General features: G+C 43.0%; 1 protein-coding gene across 1 annotated transcript in view; it reads right to left on the bottom strand.

Moving 5' to 3' along the window:
- Positions 1–22,235, bottom strand: part of TOP1 (topoisomerase (DNA) I) — a 76,519-nt gene that overhangs the window by 6,720 nt on the left and 47,564 nt on the right. The window contains exons 7-15 of the mRNA XM_010584080.1: positions 16,073–16,148; positions 14,987–15,084; positions 10,429–10,544; positions 6,983–7,104; positions 6,151–6,273; positions 3,909–4,096; positions 3,125–3,269; positions 1,907–2,050; positions 546–731 (exon numbers count right to left, since the gene is read on the bottom strand). Coding sequence (XP_010582382.1) covers positions 546–731; positions 1,907–2,050; positions 3,125–3,269; positions 3,909–4,096; positions 6,151–6,273; positions 6,983–7,104; positions 10,429–10,544; positions 14,987–15,084; positions 16,073–16,148 — 1,198 coding nt within the window. The remainder of the gene's footprint in view (positions 1–545; positions 732–1,906; positions 2,051–3,124; positions 3,270–3,908; positions 4,097–6,150; positions 6,274–6,982; positions 7,105–10,428; positions 10,545–14,986; positions 15,085–16,072; positions 16,149–22,235) is intronic.

The following is a 22,235-nucleotide window of genomic DNA, read 5'->3' as shown; positions in this document are numbered from 1 at the left end:
CAGAAGTATCAGTGCACCTACTCTGTATGCTCTGGAGCACCCAAGATCAAGACCTACCTCAGTGAGGGCTCAGCTCCAACATGAACAAAAACACTGTGACAGAGAAGCTAGTATCATGACAGCCCAAGTCAAATTGCTACTCTAACAGCACTGTCCAGCACTGTATTTCAGAACCTTTTATGCTATTACTTGTCATATGGGCCTAGAACTCTACCATCTAGAGGTGACAAAACCAACTCTGCTGACCAAAGCCAAAGAAAGCCAGCTAACATAGCTGTTACAGCTATGTTATGCCAGCTCTTGACACTGAGACCACAGGGAAGAGCTGCAAGATGTTTAAGTATCTCATCTGCTGGGTTATGTCACACCACCAGCAGGCTTATCTTCCATGGCACTGCCAATAAAAAGGGAATAACATTAACTAACTTATTTTCTGGCTAGGTATCTGACCTGTGACGAAGCATCCTGTTATTGCCATCAAAAAACTGTGTTGACTACATTTTTCTGCAATTCAGTCTGTGTATGTGTTCATGGAGATGCCTTACCCTCTTCTCAACAGGGACTTTGTTGTAGTATCGGATGGAGTCTTTTCCTAGGAAGTCAAACTCAACCACGTATTCCTGGCCATCCAGTTCAGGATGCAGCTTGATATGTTCTACTCTCAGAGAGCAGCAGCCCACGGTGTCAGCTGTCTCTCCTTCTTCTTTTTCATTACCAGCTCTCAGGGCAAGCTACATTTATATCAAGACAAGAAAGGTATGCATTTCAAACCATCCCAGTAACGTACAGATGCTTGAAACTTTCAGACACTGGCCTACAATCAGCAGTGTCCATAGAAGAAGAGAAAGGGAGAAAATGCATTTGAATGAATAAAATTGATACTTATAAAATTCTAATATAAACAACCTTAAGTTCTCTTTAAATCTGTTTTAAATAACCCTATACCAAAGCCACAAATCTACTAATCTACCAGAATACCTTGGTTTTTTTTTAAGAGATGTTTAAAGCAAGATGTTTTACCAACTTTTGCTCATTAAGTAACTCAAACTGTAAGACAGTTCTGACTAATGGAAATCCATTTCAAAATGTTTGATATTTTTTAAAAATCAAACTGACTTCCATGTGAACTCAACCCGATACAAAATCATGAAGTTCAGTTGTTCATCTTCTATGATCCTACCTCTTCACTGAATGCTAAATGAATACAGTTTAAACAGCATATAGGACACTTTGGGTTATATAAATTATCAAAAGGCTACATTTGGCTGCATAAGAAATGTGTTTTAATAGTATTGGTTAAACCAATTTCTAATTTTTGAAGAAAAACCTTCAGTGTTCATATGAAACCACAATTATTCAAATCAAAGCTCCCTGGTTTACACCAAAGCATTTTGAACAAACTCTGTTAATTTAGTTGGTGAAGACACCATACGCTAGCAGGGCAACAGCTCTCTGGGAACTGGTTTTAAGTAGCTTTAAATGCCTCAATGCAACTGCAGTTTTCTTTACACTGTGGTGAAAAAATTAGCATAATTATGAAACCTCACAACTGTGACCTCAAACTAAAGAGGTGACAAACCAGCAGAAATTCCCAACAGGAAAACTGGAACAGCTGGAGACAGAAGGACCACACAAACTTCCCAGTAATCCAACTGGGTGATTCTGGAACCAGGCTGTGAGTTTTGCCTGAACTAAAACAATGCTGCCTGAAATAGCCATGTTCAGTACAATAGTTTATTGCTCTGAATTCCAGGTAATGGGAAGGAAAAGGAGACGGAAGCCTGCCCACCAGGAAGTCTCAGGACACCTTAGTAAATGGGCTGAATTCTGCCTTAGGAACAGCATTCCCAAGCATTCCCAGCAGGACAGGAATGGTAAGAGGAGCGTGCTGGGGAATGAGCCTTACCTTATCAATGAAGTACAGTGCCACAGCTCTCTGCCGTACTTTCATCTCTTTGGATTTCCAGTCTTCTCGATATTGATTTCGGATTTTATCTACACACTTCTTCAACCTCCGAGCTGTCTCATACTTCTGCCAGTCCTTCTCACCCTGCAGAGAAAGTTAGAATAGAGTCAGCATTAGAAAGCAGGCAAAAGACCAGTTCCAATCTGCATCTCAAGGCTTTACAAGTCTGTGTGTGGCAAATGGTCTCACTGTACAAAAGCACTGAGACTTTCCTGCTGAACAGCTCAGCTTCAAACTATGCTGTCATGCAGCTGTAGGTAATTCAGATTTCCATGATATTAAATGCTTCCACGGAAGCAACTATAAAGACACAAAAGATATTATGTCTTCCATGCTTCTCAACATATAAATGGTTTCCTCTGCTTTATTCAGATGACACTTATGTTCTTTCAGCTGTGTAATTAAACACCCATAAAACGTAAAAGCAACATAAACAGTTCATCATTATTATATATTCAAGCCATGGCAAAAGGAGGTCATGAATTCACAAGGAACAGAGATTTTTCCCTATACTTGTAAGACAAAGACAAACTCCTTGTTTCTAATACAGGAAAAAAATCTCTTAAAAAAGACTTCATGAGAAGAACTTAAATCCTACTCCCGAAACTGAAGGCTACTTATCTTTCAACAGGTTTGTCACTGCCTTTATGGAACTGATCTGTTGACAGGTTATTTGTGCCCACAGAATGGTTTGTTTTCCTTCAGTCATGAGCTCCTTATCAGCCTTCTCAGCCAGTAGCCTGGCCACGTTTTTAATTTTACAATGGACTAATTACCAACCCATGGTTAGAACTTCACTACATGATCAGGCAGGGGAAGTTAGGGCCAAAAGCAGGTGAAATATCCACCAGAGCAAGTCTATTCTTGGATAAATTGCTTCCTTTTAGGTTTCCACAGGGTAATGGATTTCTACTAGGAATAACACAATGATTCTTTTCAACAGACATTTTCCAGATTCCATCTGCTCCTATGCAGTAATTGTATTCTTTCTTTTCAAGGGGAAACAGAAGCACAGAAACTTTCCAATGTTTGTCAATCAGTGTAGGATGAAATAGCAAGACAGCTTTACTTCCTATCTCTCTCCCAGCAAACAGCTACATTTGCTTCTTGGAGACACGACCAGTAAGATTTTTATTTTTTTTTAAACTAGACCTTTACCTTAATTCTTGAGCTAGGGTTCAACATGATGTATTTGATAGAGCCTTGGATGTTCTCAGTCCATGACACCAGCCAGGTAACCTTATTATCATGCCGGACCTCCTTCCATTTGTGTCCTGGTGGAGGGGGAGGGATCTTGGAATCCCTGCAGAGAATTACAAAACAGCAAATAAAAACTATTTCAAGAGACTTACACAGCATCAAAATGAGAAAGTAATGAATACCATCACACGAAGAAAGCACAGGAAAAGAAACTGAGGCAACATAACTACATATTTCCACAAGCAGGAAATCAAGTGAATTAAAGTGAACAAAGATCAGAAATGTAACTACTACCCTTATGTATCTGCTGAAGAACTATACTATAGGTGGGAACACACCTGCTAGGACCAGCTTTGATCTGTGGACACTGCAGTAGTGTGGACACTTATCAGGACAAGACTGAAGAGAAGCCCACTAAACCTTAGCCCTCGACATCAAGGAAGACAAAGTAGGGCAAGCTACCTAGAAGAAAATTAATTTCTGGAAATGCTAGCAGGAAAGACTGTGTAAGCAGATATAGACCATAGGCATGAGGAAGAAAATATGTTGACAAAGTTCTACATGAAACCCATGACAGCCTTGTTCAGCCTTTGCCTGTATTACTCAGTTTCTTATCCATATAAGAGTAAGATAAGCAGCATGCATATTTCTACATGCTTGACTATCAACCTATATAGGATTTTAAAAAAGAAGCTATCCTATCTAGAAAGCAAAGCCAAGGTGTGAAGCATCCAGTGCTCACTTGCTGCAGTTAATGATGATGTCTTCTGGCATGATGCGTCTCTTCAACATGCCCATTTTGGGATGGTTCCCACGACCTCGGAAGAGACCTGGGGGTTCAATCTTAAAGTTGGCAATCCTTTCCTTGTGGTTGTCCATCACGCAGTAACCATACTCCTTCAATAGCCGCTCATTCTCCTCTTTGATTTTCTGGAAAAAGCCAAAAGGAAAGATGATATGGTATACCCAGCACCACATATATCTCTAATGCCAAGACTTAAAAAATTTTTCTATTTGCACCATGACAATGCTGAGAACTCAAAAACCAGATCCCCATCATGCCAAGTGCTGTATCAACACACAGAGCAGCAAACTGTCCAGAAAAGCATTCATAAAATGCAAGCAGCACAAACAGGAAAAAGGGAAAGAATGTGTGAAAACTCTCTTAAAACTTGTATTTGAGGGAAATAGATTAGGGCTGGTGAAGACAGCTACAATTTTGTCACAATAGAGGCATTTACCTCTATCCACATCTCACAGCTACAAGGGCAGCCCCAGCACAGTACTGCTGCTTTATAGTCTATATTCAGCATTTATATCCACCAGACTTTACATCCTGTTGTTTACGCATAAAACCTCAGACTTGTGTTTGAGCTCAGCATCGGAAAGCAGGCAAAGAAATGTCTCCAGTCTGCTGCATGTCAAGCCTATGTCAGTGTGCTGGTTTTCGCTGGGATAGTGGCTGGGATAGAGTTAATTTTCTTCATGTATGGGACTATGTTTTGCGTTTGTGCTGAAAACAGTGTTGAAAATCCAGGGATGTTTTCATTACTGCTGAGCAGTGCTTAGACAGTCAAGGCCTTCTCTGTTTCTCACCCCACCCCACCAGCGAGTAGGCTGGGGGTACACAAGAAGTTGGGAGGGGACACAGCTGGGACAGCTGACCCCAACTGACCCAAGGGATATTCCAGACCATATGATGTCATGCTCAGCATATAAAGCTGGGGGAAGGAGGAAGGGGGGATGCTGAGAGTGATGGTGGTTTGTCTCCCCAAGTAACTGTTAGGTGTCGTGGAGCCCTGCTTTCCTGGAGATGGCTGAACACCTGCCTGCCTATGGGAAGTACTGAATGAATTCCTTGTCTTGATTTGCTTGTGCATGCAGCTTTTGCTTTACCTATTAAACTGTCTTTATCTCAACCCACAAGTTTTCTCACTTTTACCCTTCCGATTCTCTCCCCCATCCCACCAGGGGGGAGTGAGCGAGCAGCTGTGTAGTGCTTAGTTGCCAGATGGGGTTAAACCACGACAGTCAGCAAATGGTCTCATAAGCAGAACACAGTCTCCTAACTAAAAATGTGCTGAGATTTCACTGCATACTTCTCTGCTTGAACACTAATTATATAGAAGGAAAAATAAAAACATTGCAGCTCAAAATAAAACATCTGACCCATAGACAGCACTAGTGCACCAGCTAAGAAACTAACAGAAAAAGCCACTTCTGCTCCATTGTAGTTGCTACCATGGATGGGAACTGACAAGGGCTCACCCACACGTTTATCACATGGGAACAGCAGTAAGACATGGGCCCTCTATTTTGATGGGACCCCTCTGACCCCAAAGGCCATACTTCCAAGTTACCAGGCCCCTCACTCAAAGGACAATTAGTGTAGCATTGCAAAAGATCAACCGAGAACTTGGGGCAGGTTTCCAACTTCCATTGCAGTAAGTATCAGTCATCTAAAAACTATTTCATTCTCTCCCCACAAGCCACTATAGCCGTGCTACTGGAAAATAAAGTTCATTTTTTATTCAGAAAACTGCATGACCTGATATTTAAGATATGTTCTCATTTTATTCACTAATGTCATTGCTGCAACGTTTCCACCATCCCCAATTTTACCCTCCAAACCAAGGAGCTTCTACAATTAAAATCTACCCTTAACTGAGTATCCACTGCTCATTATTGGCCAGGGACCAAGGCTCCCATGGAGGTAGCACCTCTGATTCTCTTTATTTACTTAGGCAGGATCAGGAGCCTTAGCCCTATCAATATCATTTTAAGTCAGGATGAAGATTCAGCTGTAAACACAGTGCTTTGTCCTACCTGGGCTGCACAGTAAAGATTCCTATGGTTAACATGAAAGTAGTAATTTGAAAGCTAGTAAACACTGGCTTATAAACAGCAAGGCAGGCAGAGGAATGATTACACAAAGATGTTTATAGCCAGCTAAGAATCAAGAAGTCTAGAATTCCCTCTGGTACCTGTTTCTCCTCCTTGGACATCTGTTTCCTAGCTTCCGTCTGAGCTTTGAAATACTGGCTCATGTGGGTGAAGTCACACTTGCTGAGGTTGGTGATAGTGCTCTTCTCTTCAGAGGTCATTTCCTTGCAGAAAGAAAGTAGCGCTTTAAGTTTTCATACATAGTAAGTTTTCATGCATAGTAGAACTTACCTTACCCCAGGCAGTTTAAACAAGAACAACAGACAGGTTCTCACAATAAACCCCCAAGAATCCCCAAATTCTTGCACATGCTCACTCCAGCTAAGGTCAAAGAGAAAAGAACAAGAAGCAGAGAGTATGGAGTGCTGGCCTTCCAGCAGTCTGATCTCTGCAAGCGCTGGGCAATGCTGTACCACCTCCCACACTGAAGAGTGGCTGGGACTGTTGAGGGATAGGGAGAAAAATCCAGTAACCCCTCTAGAAAAACTGCATCAGCTGATGTAAAGGTTTGATCTTATGGCTGATGACTGAGGTGAAGTTTGAGTTTTAGGTCTTTGGAAGGGGTTTCCTTCTAATATAAAGCTGGCGCTTCAACAAGGCATGTAACAGATCAGCTATACCCCATCACACTGTAACAGGCAGATTTGGTTGGGAGAAATCTGACTTTGTTGGTTTAGAAAGGTATTTATGATAAGGTCTTTCCTGGTGAAACTACAGGATAAACTGGAAACTTCACAGCTACGATCTGAGACAGCTTTTAGTTGCCTCAGGCTGACTTCCCTGTGCATGGAACAGTAGCCTCTTTTCACTGCCCAGTGATGAGGAGACACTGGCCATGCCTGCAGTCATTGCAGCCCAAGACTATATGCATACCTTTCTCCAATCTTTGAAAAAGTTTTTCCTGAAGATCTCCTTTGTAGTGTACTCATGATCAAGCATTTTTGCAAAGAATGTGGCGACTTCTTCTGCTTTGGTACTCAGCTTCATGACTTTACCTACAAAGAAAGGTTTTCTTTTTAAAGAAAATGGTAAACAGGAATTGAAGCCAGAAAGAGGCCATAGTAACTACCTTAAAGGACACTATATTTTTTACCACAGAGAAGTTTTTCTTAAAAATATTACATAGTACAGCAAATTGGATGGACAAAGGAAACAGAGGAGCACAATTGCTTGACTTTCATCATAAACATTTTGAAAAAAGTTTCCTCTGGAATCTAAACATAAAAAAAAAAGCACTAGCCATGTGATGTAAGACAGGTCTGAGAGACGAAGGGCAGGAAGAGGAAAAGGCTTCCTGCAGGAAACCCTATGCTGAGACACCCCAGTGGTGTGTACATTCCTGGGGAGATACTGCTGTTTGAAGTGAAAGATGGAAGGGTTTTTATTAAACTTCATATTCCGGCACTCAGATGTATGGAAAATACAGTCTCTGTATTCCTCTTCTACCCAAAGAGGGACTCTGCTTTGGAACACCCCTTCTAGCATTTAGCTATTTCTAGCCAGGAAGAGCCCTTCCTATGGATACACCACAAATAGGCTGGAAAGCGATGCCAAATATTTAACTCCCCTTCATTGCAGAGAAACGTGTCAGGGTTCTGCTAATCATCCCCTTTGCTGTGGGAAGGCACTCCTGTGTCTCCAAATCAGGCTCAAAAGCCAGTAATTTTTAAGAAAGACTGAGCTTTCAGTGAATGGAGAGGCCACATTTCAGCTTATCTGCAAGACTGCAGTACAAAGTGAAATTGCTGCAAGGGAAGACTTTAAAACACAAGGGAAAAGAGGCTGCTGCAACATCGAAGCTGTGGATTTGACATCTAACATTCCTATCGAGCGTCTTTTTGGTCCAGATTGCATTCCTGATGACACGTGAGGTGCCAGTGATCCCTGTGAAGAATTCTGCATGCAGCTCACATCTCCAGCTAGTTGCAAGAAATATTTAAAGTCCCAATGGGCTGGCATAAAGTCAACACCTGTGGATTTTTTAACAACCATTTTACTGCACAAAAGTGAATACAAGAAACACTACTGTTGATTATATGCTCTTGGAAAAAACCCCCACACTTTTGATTTACTACATGTTTTTAAAAGTTGCATCATCTCCAAAATTAAAGCATGGGACTCAGCTATAAAGCCTTAAGATCTATAAACCCTTGTAAAACAGGACTTAGCAAAAGGTCCTCCCAATGATCTGAGAATATTCCACAATTAAATTAAAACAACAGTAACTCTGCCAATTTTTAAGCTGCAACCTAAAATACAGCATTTGTTTGCTTATTACAGGAAATGGGGGAAGGGAGAGACAGCAAGGGAAACTGTTTTTCCAGGCTACAAGTCTAGCTTGAAAGAAGCTATCGAGTTGGTAACATGTTATGGGGCTAAAATGACTGATATTTTTCCCAAATAGCTGAAGGCTTGGTCACCTTTATCTAATCATTTTAGAATATAATTCATTGGACTCAATTTCCTCCTTTTAACAAAGGTTTAAAAAGGCTCTCAGTGACAGGGCTGGACATTTAAAGAAAAAAGAGATTTATTCCAGAGGCATGACTATTAGTTACTGACTTAAAAACTGAAAATCAGAGAGCAACCAGGGGAATAACGAGCAGAAGAGACCACATGGCCATGACTGAAATGCAACTGCCACCATATACACTCTTACCTTGCCCCATCTACAGAAACACATGCAAGTTCATGCCACCTCTGGGGTATGAGCAGTAGCTTGTTAACCCACAGTCACCCAAACATATAGTCAAGCCCTAAAAGATATCTTTGGCATTTCAAGCTCCTTCACTGAGTCTGGTATTGTAGGCACTAACAATAGCTCCAACAGTCATTATGTTAGATGAAAACAGGCAGTCTCACCGCAACGCAATCACTAGGCAAGGGACAGATTCCTCCAGTGACAGCCTGTAGCCTGGCAGCTGGCTGGCCAGTCATAGCATGATTATTGGACTCTACAAATCATCCTAGGATAATCTTGAAACTAGACAATGCCTTGTGAGCACAGACAGCAGCTCTCAGCAGCTGCTGTGTAAATCAGACATCTGATTTTTTTTCCTAGTTTCTCAAGGAATACTTACATGACTGCCTTATTTGCCAGACCCCCCTGCCCACCCCATAATTGTTGAGCCTATTGATGAATGTCTGTCATGACAGAGAAAGAGGCTGCAAAAATCCCTGCATTTCCTAGAGGCTTTTTGTGAAATAGATGGTTAGATAGAAGCTTATTGCTGCCTGCCCTAAAGGGATAGCTGCAGTGTCATTTGCCCCTCCTCTTCTCTAGACAGCAGGAGATACCATACACTCTTCATTAGAGGAAAAAAATTTCCAACTTCATACCAAGTTCTTATCAAACCCTAAGAAAGAAGTCTGTAGACATCCCTGATCACTATGCTACTTGCTTGAAGATAGCCATTAATAGGATGCAGTGTGTTTATTTTACTACAGTGTTGCTGAAAATGAATGCCACCTATTTCTCAGTACTTAAAACCAGTGTCATGTCACATGAAAACAGCACATTGCTCCTGGAAGAGTTCCATGTGCAGATGTCCCCTTCACCAAAAATTATGTTTTCATCCATTTAAATACCTCCCACTTAATTCAATCCTGGGTTAATTTGAGCCTTCATTTAACATGATCACAGGACTAAAAGGAAACACATGGGTCATCAAGTCCAGTCTCCAGCAGGCATCACATCATATAATCCCTTCCACATGAGCCTCTAACAACCAGTCAGCCTGGCATATCAGAATCCCACACCAATTAGTTCTACCACACACAATGGTTAGTGAGTGGGACCATGACTTACACCAGTGGGCTGTGTCCTTGAGGCCAGGGTCATCCCATGCATTCCTACAAGATCCTAATCATCTGTATCAAAATTCAATTGTCTTTTATTCCGCTCATGCCACCAAATGATCATGAATTTCATCACAGATGATGGAAGATGCAATTTATAAGGTCAAAGAAAAGAAAGCAAGCCTAAAGGTGACCAGTGATGAAGCAGCTACAGTTATGTACTCTACCAGCTATACACTGCTACTGTCAGGTGTAAGACATTCATACTGTCAAGTAACCCGAGAGATTTACCACCACAACAGAGTGAGAACAAGCTCATCTCCATGTCAACTCAGCAGAATTCAGCAGGCTGTTCCTTCACTTCCACAGATCCTTCCTTCACTGAGCTGTTGAGGAACTTCTTTTAAGCTAACCACTAAAACAAAACCACCTCCTCATCTCTTCAGTCCCCGGAAGAACGCCACAATACCCTGAGAATGTTTATTTCTCTTCCCAGCAAGTGGAAACACAGATTAACTCACCATCATAATAAAACTTGACATTTTCAGGCAGAGGTTCATATGGTGGAGCAAATACAGGACCTTTGTGCTCTAGGAACTTCCATTTAATGCCTTCAGGGTAGCGCTCTTCTTCCCACCTTCAAGAGAGAAATATGAACCAATACAATTTAAGCTCCTAATCTTCATTTTATTACTATGTGGGTATAAGAGTATGCTAAAGAAAATCAGCAAGCAATCATTGCTTTGCCAGGCACAGACCTAGTACAAATATTCAATGCACTATCACCATTTCTTTTTAATTTTTTTAGAAAAGCACAGCCATGTCCATGAACAGAACACCGTGGGTCACAGATTATCTGATGACACCATAGCCCTCACCTCCCACTTGCTATTCTTTTCACAAAATCACACAGCTGAAAAAGCTTAGAACTTAACAAAATGAAGAATTCAGTCTTGTAAAGCAGCTAGGATCATGCCAAATTAGAGTCAGCTGTGATCTAACATCAGGTCCAGGATGCCTGCTCAGCAAAGCCAAACAATTGTAGTATATTATGCAGCTGCTTTCAGATGTGGACAAGTATGCCATTAAGGGCAGAGATAAAGAAACAGATGTTCATTTATGACCTAAATGAGAACAAACCTGCTCAGACAAGAAAGACTGAAACCTGCTCTGTCATTTTAAATTCATTCCAATTCTTTGGGTAAGAAAAAGATACTTGAAGAAAAACAGAGTAGCACTGGAAAACTGCAAACTTGCCTTAAAGCACCTCCATAAAAATGTTTTGCAAATGATGCATTAGGTATCACAACACAGCAAGTTAGGCGCCACCAATCCCGCATTCCAGCTGAACAAACTCACAGGGTCAGCAATTCATCTACAGAGAAAAGGGGTCCCACCAGGCCAGTATCCTCCCCCCAGTTCCCAGTACCCTGTGCCCAAGACACTGATTCCACACTCCTCTCCTCCCCTCTACACTTCTTTCATGATTACCAGAACATTACTGCTACATGCTGCTGGCACAGGATTCCCTGCTGAGAAATGCTATTTTACCTTAGTGATTAACCAACTGGAAGACCATTAACCTGTCACAGCACTCAGTCTTTGAATTGCCCAGACAACTTTGTCGAGCAGTCATGACAATAAAAAAAAAGTTTAAGTTTCCCTCTCGTGTCAGCCCTATGGAGCAGTCCCATTCTGGGTGCAACAGCAGCTGAGAAAAGATGTGCATGTACTGCATGCATGTCAGGAATTCTGATGCACAAATACAGATCACTTCATCCCTAATGAGATAACAGAGTCACTGTACAGAAGATGAGCACTGTATAGAGAAAAAAAGAGCTTCTGCTAGAAGACACACAAAATGCTTCAATGGTGCCTGTACATCAGTAATTTGAAACAACAACAACTGTATGCGACACAGTGCTTTGCTATAGTTAGAAAGGCACCATCTTTGACCACAGCGCTAGACCTGACTTTTTCTTATGAGAAGCACAGTAACATCTTTAACAGCAAAGTGCACAATCCCAGCTATCAGTACAAAACCTGCATGTCAGATTTCAGTCCCTGGCTGGGAAGAAGGCTTGAGTAAACTATGTTGATATAAGAAACTAATATTTACATTTGAAGTCTAGATCACAAATATTTACATTCCTAATGATTGTTTTTAAAATTAATTAGAAGCTAGAAATCTAAATATTTTGTCAAACATAGGCCTAGGTTCTTCCACCCAGAAGCTGCTTCCAGCAAAATAAATCTAAACCATTTGCCTCTCCTCCCAGCCAGAAAAAGGTTATCCTCTCTGACAATGAGTATTTTTATCCCGCTAAGAAAAAAACAATGAGGTAATCATTCACAGTAGCTACTACTCTAGACAACAGGTTTGTGATTCTTGCTTTTCAGCTGTGGCTTTTTAAGACTTATCACTCTGGTATTTACTTGATGAGAAATTCTGTTCCCCTACCCATTCATGTTCTTTTACAAAGGATGCATGCAAAACGAGTACTAGAAAGGTCGTAGTTTAAATAGCTGAAACACATTGTGCCTTTTGGGACAGCTACAAGGAAGCATGGGATCCACAGGGTAGTTTCTAAGCCCAAAGCTACCAGAAGGTTTGCCACAAAAAGATCACAAACCATTCCCAGTCCCACCTTCACCTTCCTAAACCTTGTACATAAGTGTTAAGACAAAGGTAAAAGCTACCCTCTTAAGGTTAGCCAATCTTTCATCCTCCTTTGGTTTTAAACAAAAAAAGCACTACAACAACACCGCCCAAGGTAGCCCCTGGTCCTAAAGCAACGTTCTACAAATGATTTTGTGGGAGCAAGAAGAATGCTGCATATTAGGAAAGCTGCCTTACTGATTTCAGCAGAAACTGCGCTAATCAGTCATACATGTTCCTCAATCAAATCCCGTATCAAACCTGTCTAAGAATGCCAGGGTGGCTCAGGAAGGTAGAGTTGGGGATGGTTTTTCAAGTGGAATGAAAATAGAGGAGATTCTTAGGAAGAAAACAGAATACACCTCAGCGATACGTTATTTCAAGGAAATGAACTTGCTGTAACACAAGGTGGGAGAAGTGCTCATAAGGTATACTTCTGGATCACATATTCCTCACATGCTGACAGGGCGTGAAAATGACCTCTAAAAGAGCTCCACACGGTGATGAACGAGGCCAATGCCTTGGGAATGTCTAGCATCGAGTATTCACATAAGTGAGGATGAAAATGCTCAAGGCAGCAAGCACTTGAGGAAGCAGCCAAAAAAAGATATCAGACATTCAGAAAATTGACTCAGATGGAACATAAAATGCCCTTAAGAGATACAATTGAAGTGCAGATTAAACCCTGTCCAGCAAAGACACGCTATACAAAGCTGCAGATGGACAACAGGAACACCAGCAGAAGGATGCAGTTACCTACTGCCAAATTTTGCAAAACATGCTTTCAAAGGCAGTTTTCCTCAGCAGTAAGCACAAATTGCAGAGCTTAACACAGCTACCTGGGACTGTGCTGCCAAGGCAGGTGAGGGGAGGACAGTATGGCCTTCCAGTAAAGGTTTGCTGTTGAAGGATACAGACTACAATAAAAGGGAGCTGTGATAACAGAATATTAAGTTAGACAGAGCCAGCAAGGGCAGCTGAGACAAAGCCAAAAAGACAACAGATCGTTAAGGCTCAAAGAGACATTTTGTAGCTTCCTATTGCTTCATGTCCCGGTAGTTTGTTAATGTCAAAGCACATTAAAAATATACTATCAAAGGGATCAAGAAAAAAGTGGATTGCTCAAAAAAAAAAATCAGGATAGTTTTGGGGAGGGTCCTGAAAACCAAATTTCTAAGAGTATACAAGTATGAAAAAAATATGCAAGTGCTCATGTTCTGAGGAAGCTATGACAAAAAGAAATATGCAAAGACTATAAACACTACAGAAGAATTTTTCTTTTTAAAGGTGAATCAGTAAAAGTGACAATAAAGGGTAAAAGACTGAACCTGAAAGGATTGAAGAAGATTGCAAAGGCATTCCCCAACCCTACAGATCTATTAAAAATAGCCAAATGATCTGAGAAAAGAAAACACTCATGGTAACATCATCCCCAAAAGGTCATAAAAATACATCACAGGAGATTACAGGAGTGCAGAAAACACATACGCTTTTGAAAACCATGTATGTGTTAAACTGAGGGAAGTACTAAGGCCCAAACTTCAAAACACACAAGTAATTGCTCCTCAAATCCAGCAAAATGATAGCTTAAATTACTGTGAATAGTTAAAAAAAAAAACCAGCAGGTTTCTTACAGAGCACTACTGATGCAGCACAGGCCTGTCTTCCAAATGAACCACAAAGTTCAGATTTATTTAAAAAATTAAGGTTCTAAAAAAATTGAAGAGTGAGTGGAAGCACAACTTCAGTTACTCGACGATGTTACTTTAGGATCCTGGGCAAGACAGAAAGTGCTTTCCATTCAAAACTTATTTTCAAAATACATTTTCCAAACAGCCCAAGCTTAACTGGTCACTTGACCAATTTTCATTTTTGTGCCAGAGGCAGGAACAGTTTTGAGAGGCTTACAGCTGATACCCAGCTAAAAGAAAAAGGTAGACACCCTCTCACGTTGTACCCTCTACATAACTAGTACTCCAGTAGATCTTATCTGTGTTAATATATCTGCACATATTTATATATTCCAGCTGATACTCCAAGCCCACAAGTTTTCATATTGCTCTGAAGAGTGTCAGCAAGGAGCAGGTTCTGGGTACAAGAATACTGGTATCTGATCACTGTGGGTAGTCTCTACATTCTACAGATAAGAGAAAAAAAACAGCAAACCAAAACAAAAATCCCACAAAAAACTTATTTCTTGTTTTATATACACCAAAAAAGGTATTTCACTTCTACTTCGGAGGATAAACACAGTGAATAAGATATTTATTTAGAGCTTACCAGAACATAAGCCAATTATTCAGAACAAATCCTCATGAATCAATGAAAGAGAAAGCCAGATGTGCTTATTCAGTCAGCATGGGAGGTAACAGGGAAAGTCCAGGTGCAGAGCATACCCTAATTCATTGATATATAGTTACCATTTCCATTTTTGCTCCTCTTCTTTTTTCGGCTTCTTTCTCTTGTCCGCTTCAGGGACTTTCTTATCTTTGTTTTTTGCTTTCTTTGCTTTGCTGTCCTGCAAAATAAGTAAGAAACTGTTAGAACTAGCTACTGTATTTCCCCTCTTGTTGAAAAGATGTTTTAAAACTAAAAGACTGTCTCTTGGGGTATATAAGTTTGACCACAAACAACTGAATTACTGTGGCTTCACTACATAAATGCGCTCTTAGATCATCCTATTAAGTCAAAGTCTGCCGACAGTGCCACTCAGGTTTTAAGCCAAATTCCTCTACTTTACACTTGGGACATGCAAAGTGCACACAGCCAGTTATTCTGCCTCACCTGATTAAGTGGCAAGTTTGGGCCATAGTAACATGGTTGCTTAGTTATAGAAACACCCTCCTTGGCCTGCACTAGTGTATCTAATTTGGCAAATGCTACAGAGCACACTTACACCGCTGTGAGGTGGCTTCTGGGAATGTACTGGTATATGCTCACTATAAAGACATGAATTAAAGAATTAACCGTGTTGCCAGGATGTACTTGGAACATGTGCCTCACAAGGGTATTTTTGCTAGATGTGAAGTGTAGTTCATTAGTCTCAAATTATGTCTCACCTCTCTTCGCCAAGTCCCTCTCCAAAGAAATTTCCATCCTAGGCTCCATCTATAAGCTGATCTCAGATTCATCTCCTCTGCTTCTGAACTGTGCCACATCATCTGTGCAATTACCAGATGTTGTTAATAAGGCTCCTCTACCCTCTGTGAGCTACTTAACAGAAGGACTGTGAATTGCCTGGAACAGGCTGGAAGTTCGCATCCAGAGGGATCTTCTCCATCCATTGTTTTAAGGGTAAGAGACAAAGTTTTCCTGACTTTTTATACATTATGGCTCAGATAAGTTAACCTGCACCATAGATGGAGATCTACCATATGCAGCTTTCTCCCAGACTGGCACCTGCCTTTTTACCCTTGAATCAGATTCCCCCTGCTCTACATAATTCAACACAAAATTGTCAGCTTTGCTTTTGTTGATCATAGAAATAAACTTGTCTTTCACGTTACCTCTTCTTCCTCTTGTTTCCTTTTCTTTGCTTTCTTGATGTCTTCTGTTTTGATTTTCTTGGGCTTGTACTCAGCACTGTAAGAAGAAAAAGACTAGCTGATGAACATAATCCATTTTCCAGTACAAAAACCAGAAGTCACAAACATACAAAGCTTGTGTGCAGAAGTTCACAATATTTCTGGCATGTTTAATTTCTAAAGAATATAATTTTATGCCCCAATGTCTGAAGACTGAATAATTCACATCCAGCAAAACAGCCCCTACAAGTTTCAGACTGCTGAAGCAAAAATCTTCTTTGATGAAGAATCGATTCAAAAGCATTAGTAATCACCTAGTGATTACACGGGATGAGATAAACGGGTGTCCTGGGTTCAGCTGGGATAGAGTTAATTTTTACAGGAACCTGGGAGGGGGCATAGCCGGGGCAGCTGACCTGAACTAGCCAAGGAGCTATTCCATACCATGTGCCATCGTGCTCAGTATATAAATGGGGAGCGGGCTGGGGGGACCTCTCTCGACTTTCAGTGGGGGAAGTGGCGGAGCGTTGGGTTCCGGGTGGTGAGCAGTTGCACTGTGCATCACTCTTTTTGTATTTTCTTTTATTAGTACTGTTACTGTTGTTGTAGCTTCTCTTTTTGTGTTGTCTCAGTAAATTGTCCCTATCTCAACCCTCGATGTTCCTTTTTTTTTTTTTTTTTTCTTCTTTTCTTTTCTCCTTTCTGATTCTCCTCCCCATCCCACCGGAGGGGGGTGGGAGGAATGAGCGAGTGGCTGGGTGGTCCTTTGTTACTGGCCGGGCTGAAACCACGACAGTCTTTTTTTGGCACCCAACGTGGGACACGAAGGGTTGAGATAACGACAGATCTGGCCAGAGCGTGTTGAAACAAATTTGTCATATGCATTTCTTATATTAGATAAATAGATGCTAGTCACAATGTTCATTCATTTGTTTACATGGTGGTGTTTTGTAAGTTCTTATATGCTCTATGTATTGCCTGTAGTTGCGTTTCTCACCTCTGGGAGAGTGATTGGGATTATCTTTTTGCTGTACTGGGCAATGTCGACTTGTGAAATGATTACATCACGAGTCATGAGGTTAAGCTGGTATCTGTATGTGGCAGTGATAACATTTCCATACTTCGGGTGCCTTCTATCAGAATTTATCGGTAATCGCACCCAATCCATGGGGAAGTCGGGGGGGATACTTCCCCCGTCCGTTCGCCTCCCTTTTCTCCTTCTGACTAATTACAACAGCTTTTGAGAATTTTGAATATCCTTGGGATGAGCAAGCCAGTGTGCTGTTAGTGCTGTGTCTCCTGAATATGTTTCAGGTCTTTAGGGCTACAAAAAGGCTCTTTAAGAGTACCACCCAGAGATCTGCCCCAAGGCTGGATATTCATGGGTGGCATGGCATGTGGGAGGATATGGGCAGGTATCTAGAGAACTTCTCACCTCCAGTGGCTTGGAACTTCACTCCTGAACAACTACAGAACCCTCATAAAGTGGTAGAATATTTGAAAGGAAAATGCTGTGGCTATTTGAGAGACACACAACTTACTGCACTGTGCTGGGCCCTGGCCGGTATCTACCAAACCCTGCTTGATACTATGCAGCACCCCCAGGGGGAAGAGAGGGAAAACAGAGTGATGGGCACTGCGGCTACCCCAACCCTGGCGACGGGCACTGCAGCTAAACCAGAGAACCAACCTGTGCCAGTATCAGTCGCCCCTGTACAGAAAAAGAAACACACAAAGAAATCAGTTTGCTTAGTGAGAGATGAAAGTGAACCAGGGTCATCACAAGAACAGGAGGAAGAGGCAGAACCTGAAATAATCACCCGATCTCTATCCCTGAGTGAGTTGTGTGACATGCAGAAAGATTTTGGCTGCCACCCAGGTGAGCACATTGTTACCTGGCTGCTCCGATGCTGGGATAATGGGGCCAGTAGTTTGGAATTAGAGGGTAGGGAAGCCAAGCAGCTGGGATCCCTGTCTAGGGAAGGGGCCATTGACAAGGCGATTGGGAGAAAAACACAAGTCCTCAGCCTCTGGAGACGACTTCTGTCAGGTGTGAAGGAAAGGTACCCCTTCAAGGAGGAAGTTACATGTCACCAAGGCAAGCAGACCACCATGGAGAGAGGTATCCAGTACGTGAGGGAATTAGCCGTGCCGGAGGTGATCTATAATGATCCAGAAAATGGGCAGTCACCCACAGATCCAGATGAAGTCAATGCACACAACCCACGTGGCGGAAGTTTCTGTGAAGTGCACCACCAACCTATGCCAACTCATTGGCAGTAATGTCCTGGAAAGAAGGCTATGGACAAACGGTGGACGAACTGGCTGTCCAACTGTGGCAATACGAAGGAAGTCTCCCTTTCTCCCTATGGGCCTGTGTCTTGGCTGTAGAGGAATTGTCCCAGGAGTTCCAGCAATTCAAAGTGGATATGTCCTTCTCCCCACCTGTACAGGCCTGCATTGCAGCTCTTGGGAGTAAGCATTCCTCTGCCCAAGAGAGAGGAGAGAAAAAGTACACATGACGGGCTAACCTGTGGTTTTACCTGCGTGACCATGGAGAGGACATGAGGAAGTGGGATGGAGAACCTACCTCAGTCCTAGATGCATGGGTACATGAGTTGCGAGAAAAAGCAATCAGAAAAGAGGAGTCTTCTTGGAAAAATGCTGCTCCAGTTTCCCGTGAGCAGTCCTCCGGACGCAGTAGAAGGGCTGATCTCATTTCTGATCCTCTTGAAGGGACTTCTGATTCACGTGTGCAAAAAGTGAGTAACGGATACTCTAACCAGGATTAGAGGGGCCCTGCCTCCAGCCAGGTGGAGGAAAGGGACAACCGGGTCTACTGGACGGTGTGGATTCGATGGCCTGGCACATCAGACCCACAGGAATATAAGGCTCTAGTGGACACTGGTGCACAATGTACCCTAATGCCATCAAGTTATAAAGGGGCAGAACCTATCTGTATCTCTGGTGTGACAGGGGGATCCCAAGAGCTAACTGTATCGGAAGCTGAAATGAGTCTAACCGGGAATGAGTGGCATAAACACCCCATTGCGACTGGCCCAGAGGCCCCGTGCATCCTTGGTATAGACTATCTCAGGAGGGGGTGTTTCAAGGACCCAAGAGGGTACCGTTGGGCCTTTGGTATAGCTGCATTGGAGACGGAGGAGACTGAACAGCTGTCTACCCTGCCTGGTCTCTCTCAAGACCCTTCGGTTGTGGGGTTGCTGAAGGTTGAAGAACAACAGGTGCCAACTGCTACCACAGTGGTGCACCACCGGCAATATCACACCAACCAAGACTCCCTGATTCCCATCCATAAGCTGATTTGCCAATTGGAGAGCCAAGGAGTGATCAGCAAGACTCGCTCACCCTTTAATAATCCCATATGGCCCGTGTGGAAATCTAATGGGGAGTGGAGACCAAGAGTAGAGTATGGTGGGCTGAATGAAGTCACGCCGCCGCTGAGTGCTGCTGTGCCAGATATGTTAGAACTTCAGTACGAACTGGAATCAAAGGCAGCCAAGTGGCACGCCACAATTGACATTGCTAATGAGTTTTTCTCAATCCCTTTGGCAGCGGAGTGCAGGCCACAGTTTGCTTTCACTTGGAGGGGCATCCAGTACACCTGGAATCGACTGCCCCAGGGGTGGAAACACAGCCCCACCATTTGCCATGGACTAATCCAGACTGCACTGGAAAAAGGTGAAGCTCCGGAACATCTGCAATACATTGATGACATCATCATATGGGGCAACACGGCAGAAGAAGTCTTTGAGAAAGGGAAGAAAATAACCCAAATCCTTCTGAAAGCTGGTTTTGCCATAAAAGAAAGTAAGGTCAAGGGACCTGCGCAGGAGATCCAGTTCTTAGGAGTAAAATGGCAAGATGGACATCGTCACATCCCAATGGATGTGATCAATAAAATAGCAGCTATGTCTCCACCGACTAGTAAAAAGGAAACACAGGCTTTCTTAGGTGTCATGGGGTTTTGGAGGATGCATATTCCAAATTACAGTCTGATTGTAAGTCCTCTCTATCAAGTGACCCGGAAGAAGAATGATTTTAAATGGGGCCCTGAGCAACAACAAGCCTTTGAACAAATTAAACGGGAGATTGTTCATGCAGTAGCCCTTGGACCAGTCCGGGCAGGACAAGATGTTAAAAATGTGCTCTATACTGCAGCTGGGGAGAATGGCCCTACCTGGAGCCTCTGGCAGAAAGCACCTGGGGAGACCCGAGGCCAACCCCTGGGGTTTTGGAGTCGGGGATACAGAGGATCCGAGGCTCGCTATACTCCAACTGAAAAAGAGATATTGGCAGAATATGAAGGAGTGCGAGCCGCCTCAGAAGTGGTTAGTACTGAGACACAGCTCCTCTTAGCACCCCAACTGCCAGTGCTGGGCTGGATGTTCAAAGGGAGGATCTCCACATCACATGACTGACGCAACGTGGAGTAAGCGGATCGCACTGATCACACCACGGGCTCACATAGGAACCCCCTATCACCCAGGAATTTTAGAAGTGATCATGGACTGGCCAGAAGGCAAAGATTTTGGAATGTCGCCAGAGGAGGAGGTGACACGTGCTGAAGAAGCCCTGCTGTATAATAAACTGCCAGAAAATGAGAGGCAATATGCCCTGTTCACTGACGGATCCTGTCGCATTGTGGGAAAGCATCGGAGGTGGAAGGCTGCTGTATGGAGTCCCACATGACAAGTTGCAGAAACTGCTGAAGGAGAAGGTGAATCGAGTCAGTTTGCAGAGGTGAAAGCCATCCAGTTAGCGTTAGACATTGCTGAAAGAGAAAAGTGGCCAGTGCTCTATCTCTATATTGACTCATGGATGGTGGCAAATGCCCTGTGGCGGTGGTTACAGCAATGGAAGCACAGCAACTGGCAGTGCAGAGATAAAACCTTTTGGGCTGCTGCACTGTGGCAAGATACTGTGTCCTGGCTAGAGAATCTGGTTGTAAAAGTACATCATGTAGATGCTCACGTACCCAAGGGTCGGGCCACTGAAGAACATCAAAATAACCAACAGGTGGATCAGGCTGCCACGATTGAAGTGGCTCAGGTGGACCCGGACTGGCAACATAAGGGTGAGGTATTTATGGCTCCGGGGGGCCCCGATACTTCAGACCATCAGGGAAGAGATGCAACATATAGATGGGCTCATGATCGAGGGGTGGACCTGACCATGGACACTATCACGCAGGTTATCCATGAATGTGAAACGTGCTGCAATTAAGCAAGCCAAGCAGTTAAAGCCCCTGTGGTAGGGAGGACGATGGCTGAAATATAAATATGGGGCAGCCTGGCAGATTGACTACATCACACTCCCACAAACTCGCCAAGGCAAGCGCTATGTGCTTACAATGGTGGCAGCAACCACCGGATGGCCGGAAACATATCCTGTGCCCCATGCAACCGCCCGGAACACTATCTTGGGCCTTGAAGAACAAGTTTTATGGTGACACAGCACCCCAGAAAGAATTGAGTCGGACAACGGGATTCACTTCTGAAACAACCTCATAGACACCAGGGCCAAAGAGCATGGCATTGAGTGGGTATATCACATCCCCTGTCACGCACCAGCCTCTGGAAAAATCAAATAATACAATGGACTGCTGAAAACTACATTGAGAGCTATGGGGGGTGGGACTTTCAAACACTGGGATACACATTTAGCAAAAGCCACGTGGTTGATTAATACCAGAGGATCTGCCAATTGGGCTGGCCCTGGCCAACCAAGACTATCTCCTTCTACAGTATGTGGAAAAGTCCCTGTAGTGCACATGAAGAGTATGTCAGGGAAGACAGTCTCGGTTAGTCCTGCCTCAAGCAGAGACAAACCCATCCAAGGGATTGCTTTTGCTCAAGGACCTGGGTGCACTTGGTGGGTGATGCAGAAGGATGGGGAAGTTTGATGTGTACCTCAAGGAGATTTGATTTTGGGAGAGAATAACCAGTGAATTAGGCTGTATGATGTTAACTGCTAAATAACCTGCCAATGTATGTCATTGTATCTATAGTGGCTATATGCCATATCAAGGGTATCACAGTAAGAATTACCCAAATGAATGAAGGATGGACTTTGAAACTGAGCCAAGTGCAACAGTGATAGAACTTGAACTGGCACCCAGCGA

The sequence above is a fragment of the Haliaeetus leucocephalus genome, unplaced genomic scaffold, assembly GCF_000737465.1.
Source record: "Haliaeetus leucocephalus isolate CR32 unplaced genomic scaffold, Haliaeetus_leucocephalus-4.0 Scaffold933, whole genome shotgun sequence".
NCBI classification, from domain to species: domain Eukaryota; kingdom Metazoa; phylum Chordata; class Aves; order Accipitriformes; family Accipitridae; genus Haliaeetus; species Haliaeetus leucocephalus.
Note: the sequence above shows the minus strand (reverse complement) of the source record. Positions and strands in the feature narration are given on the sequence as shown.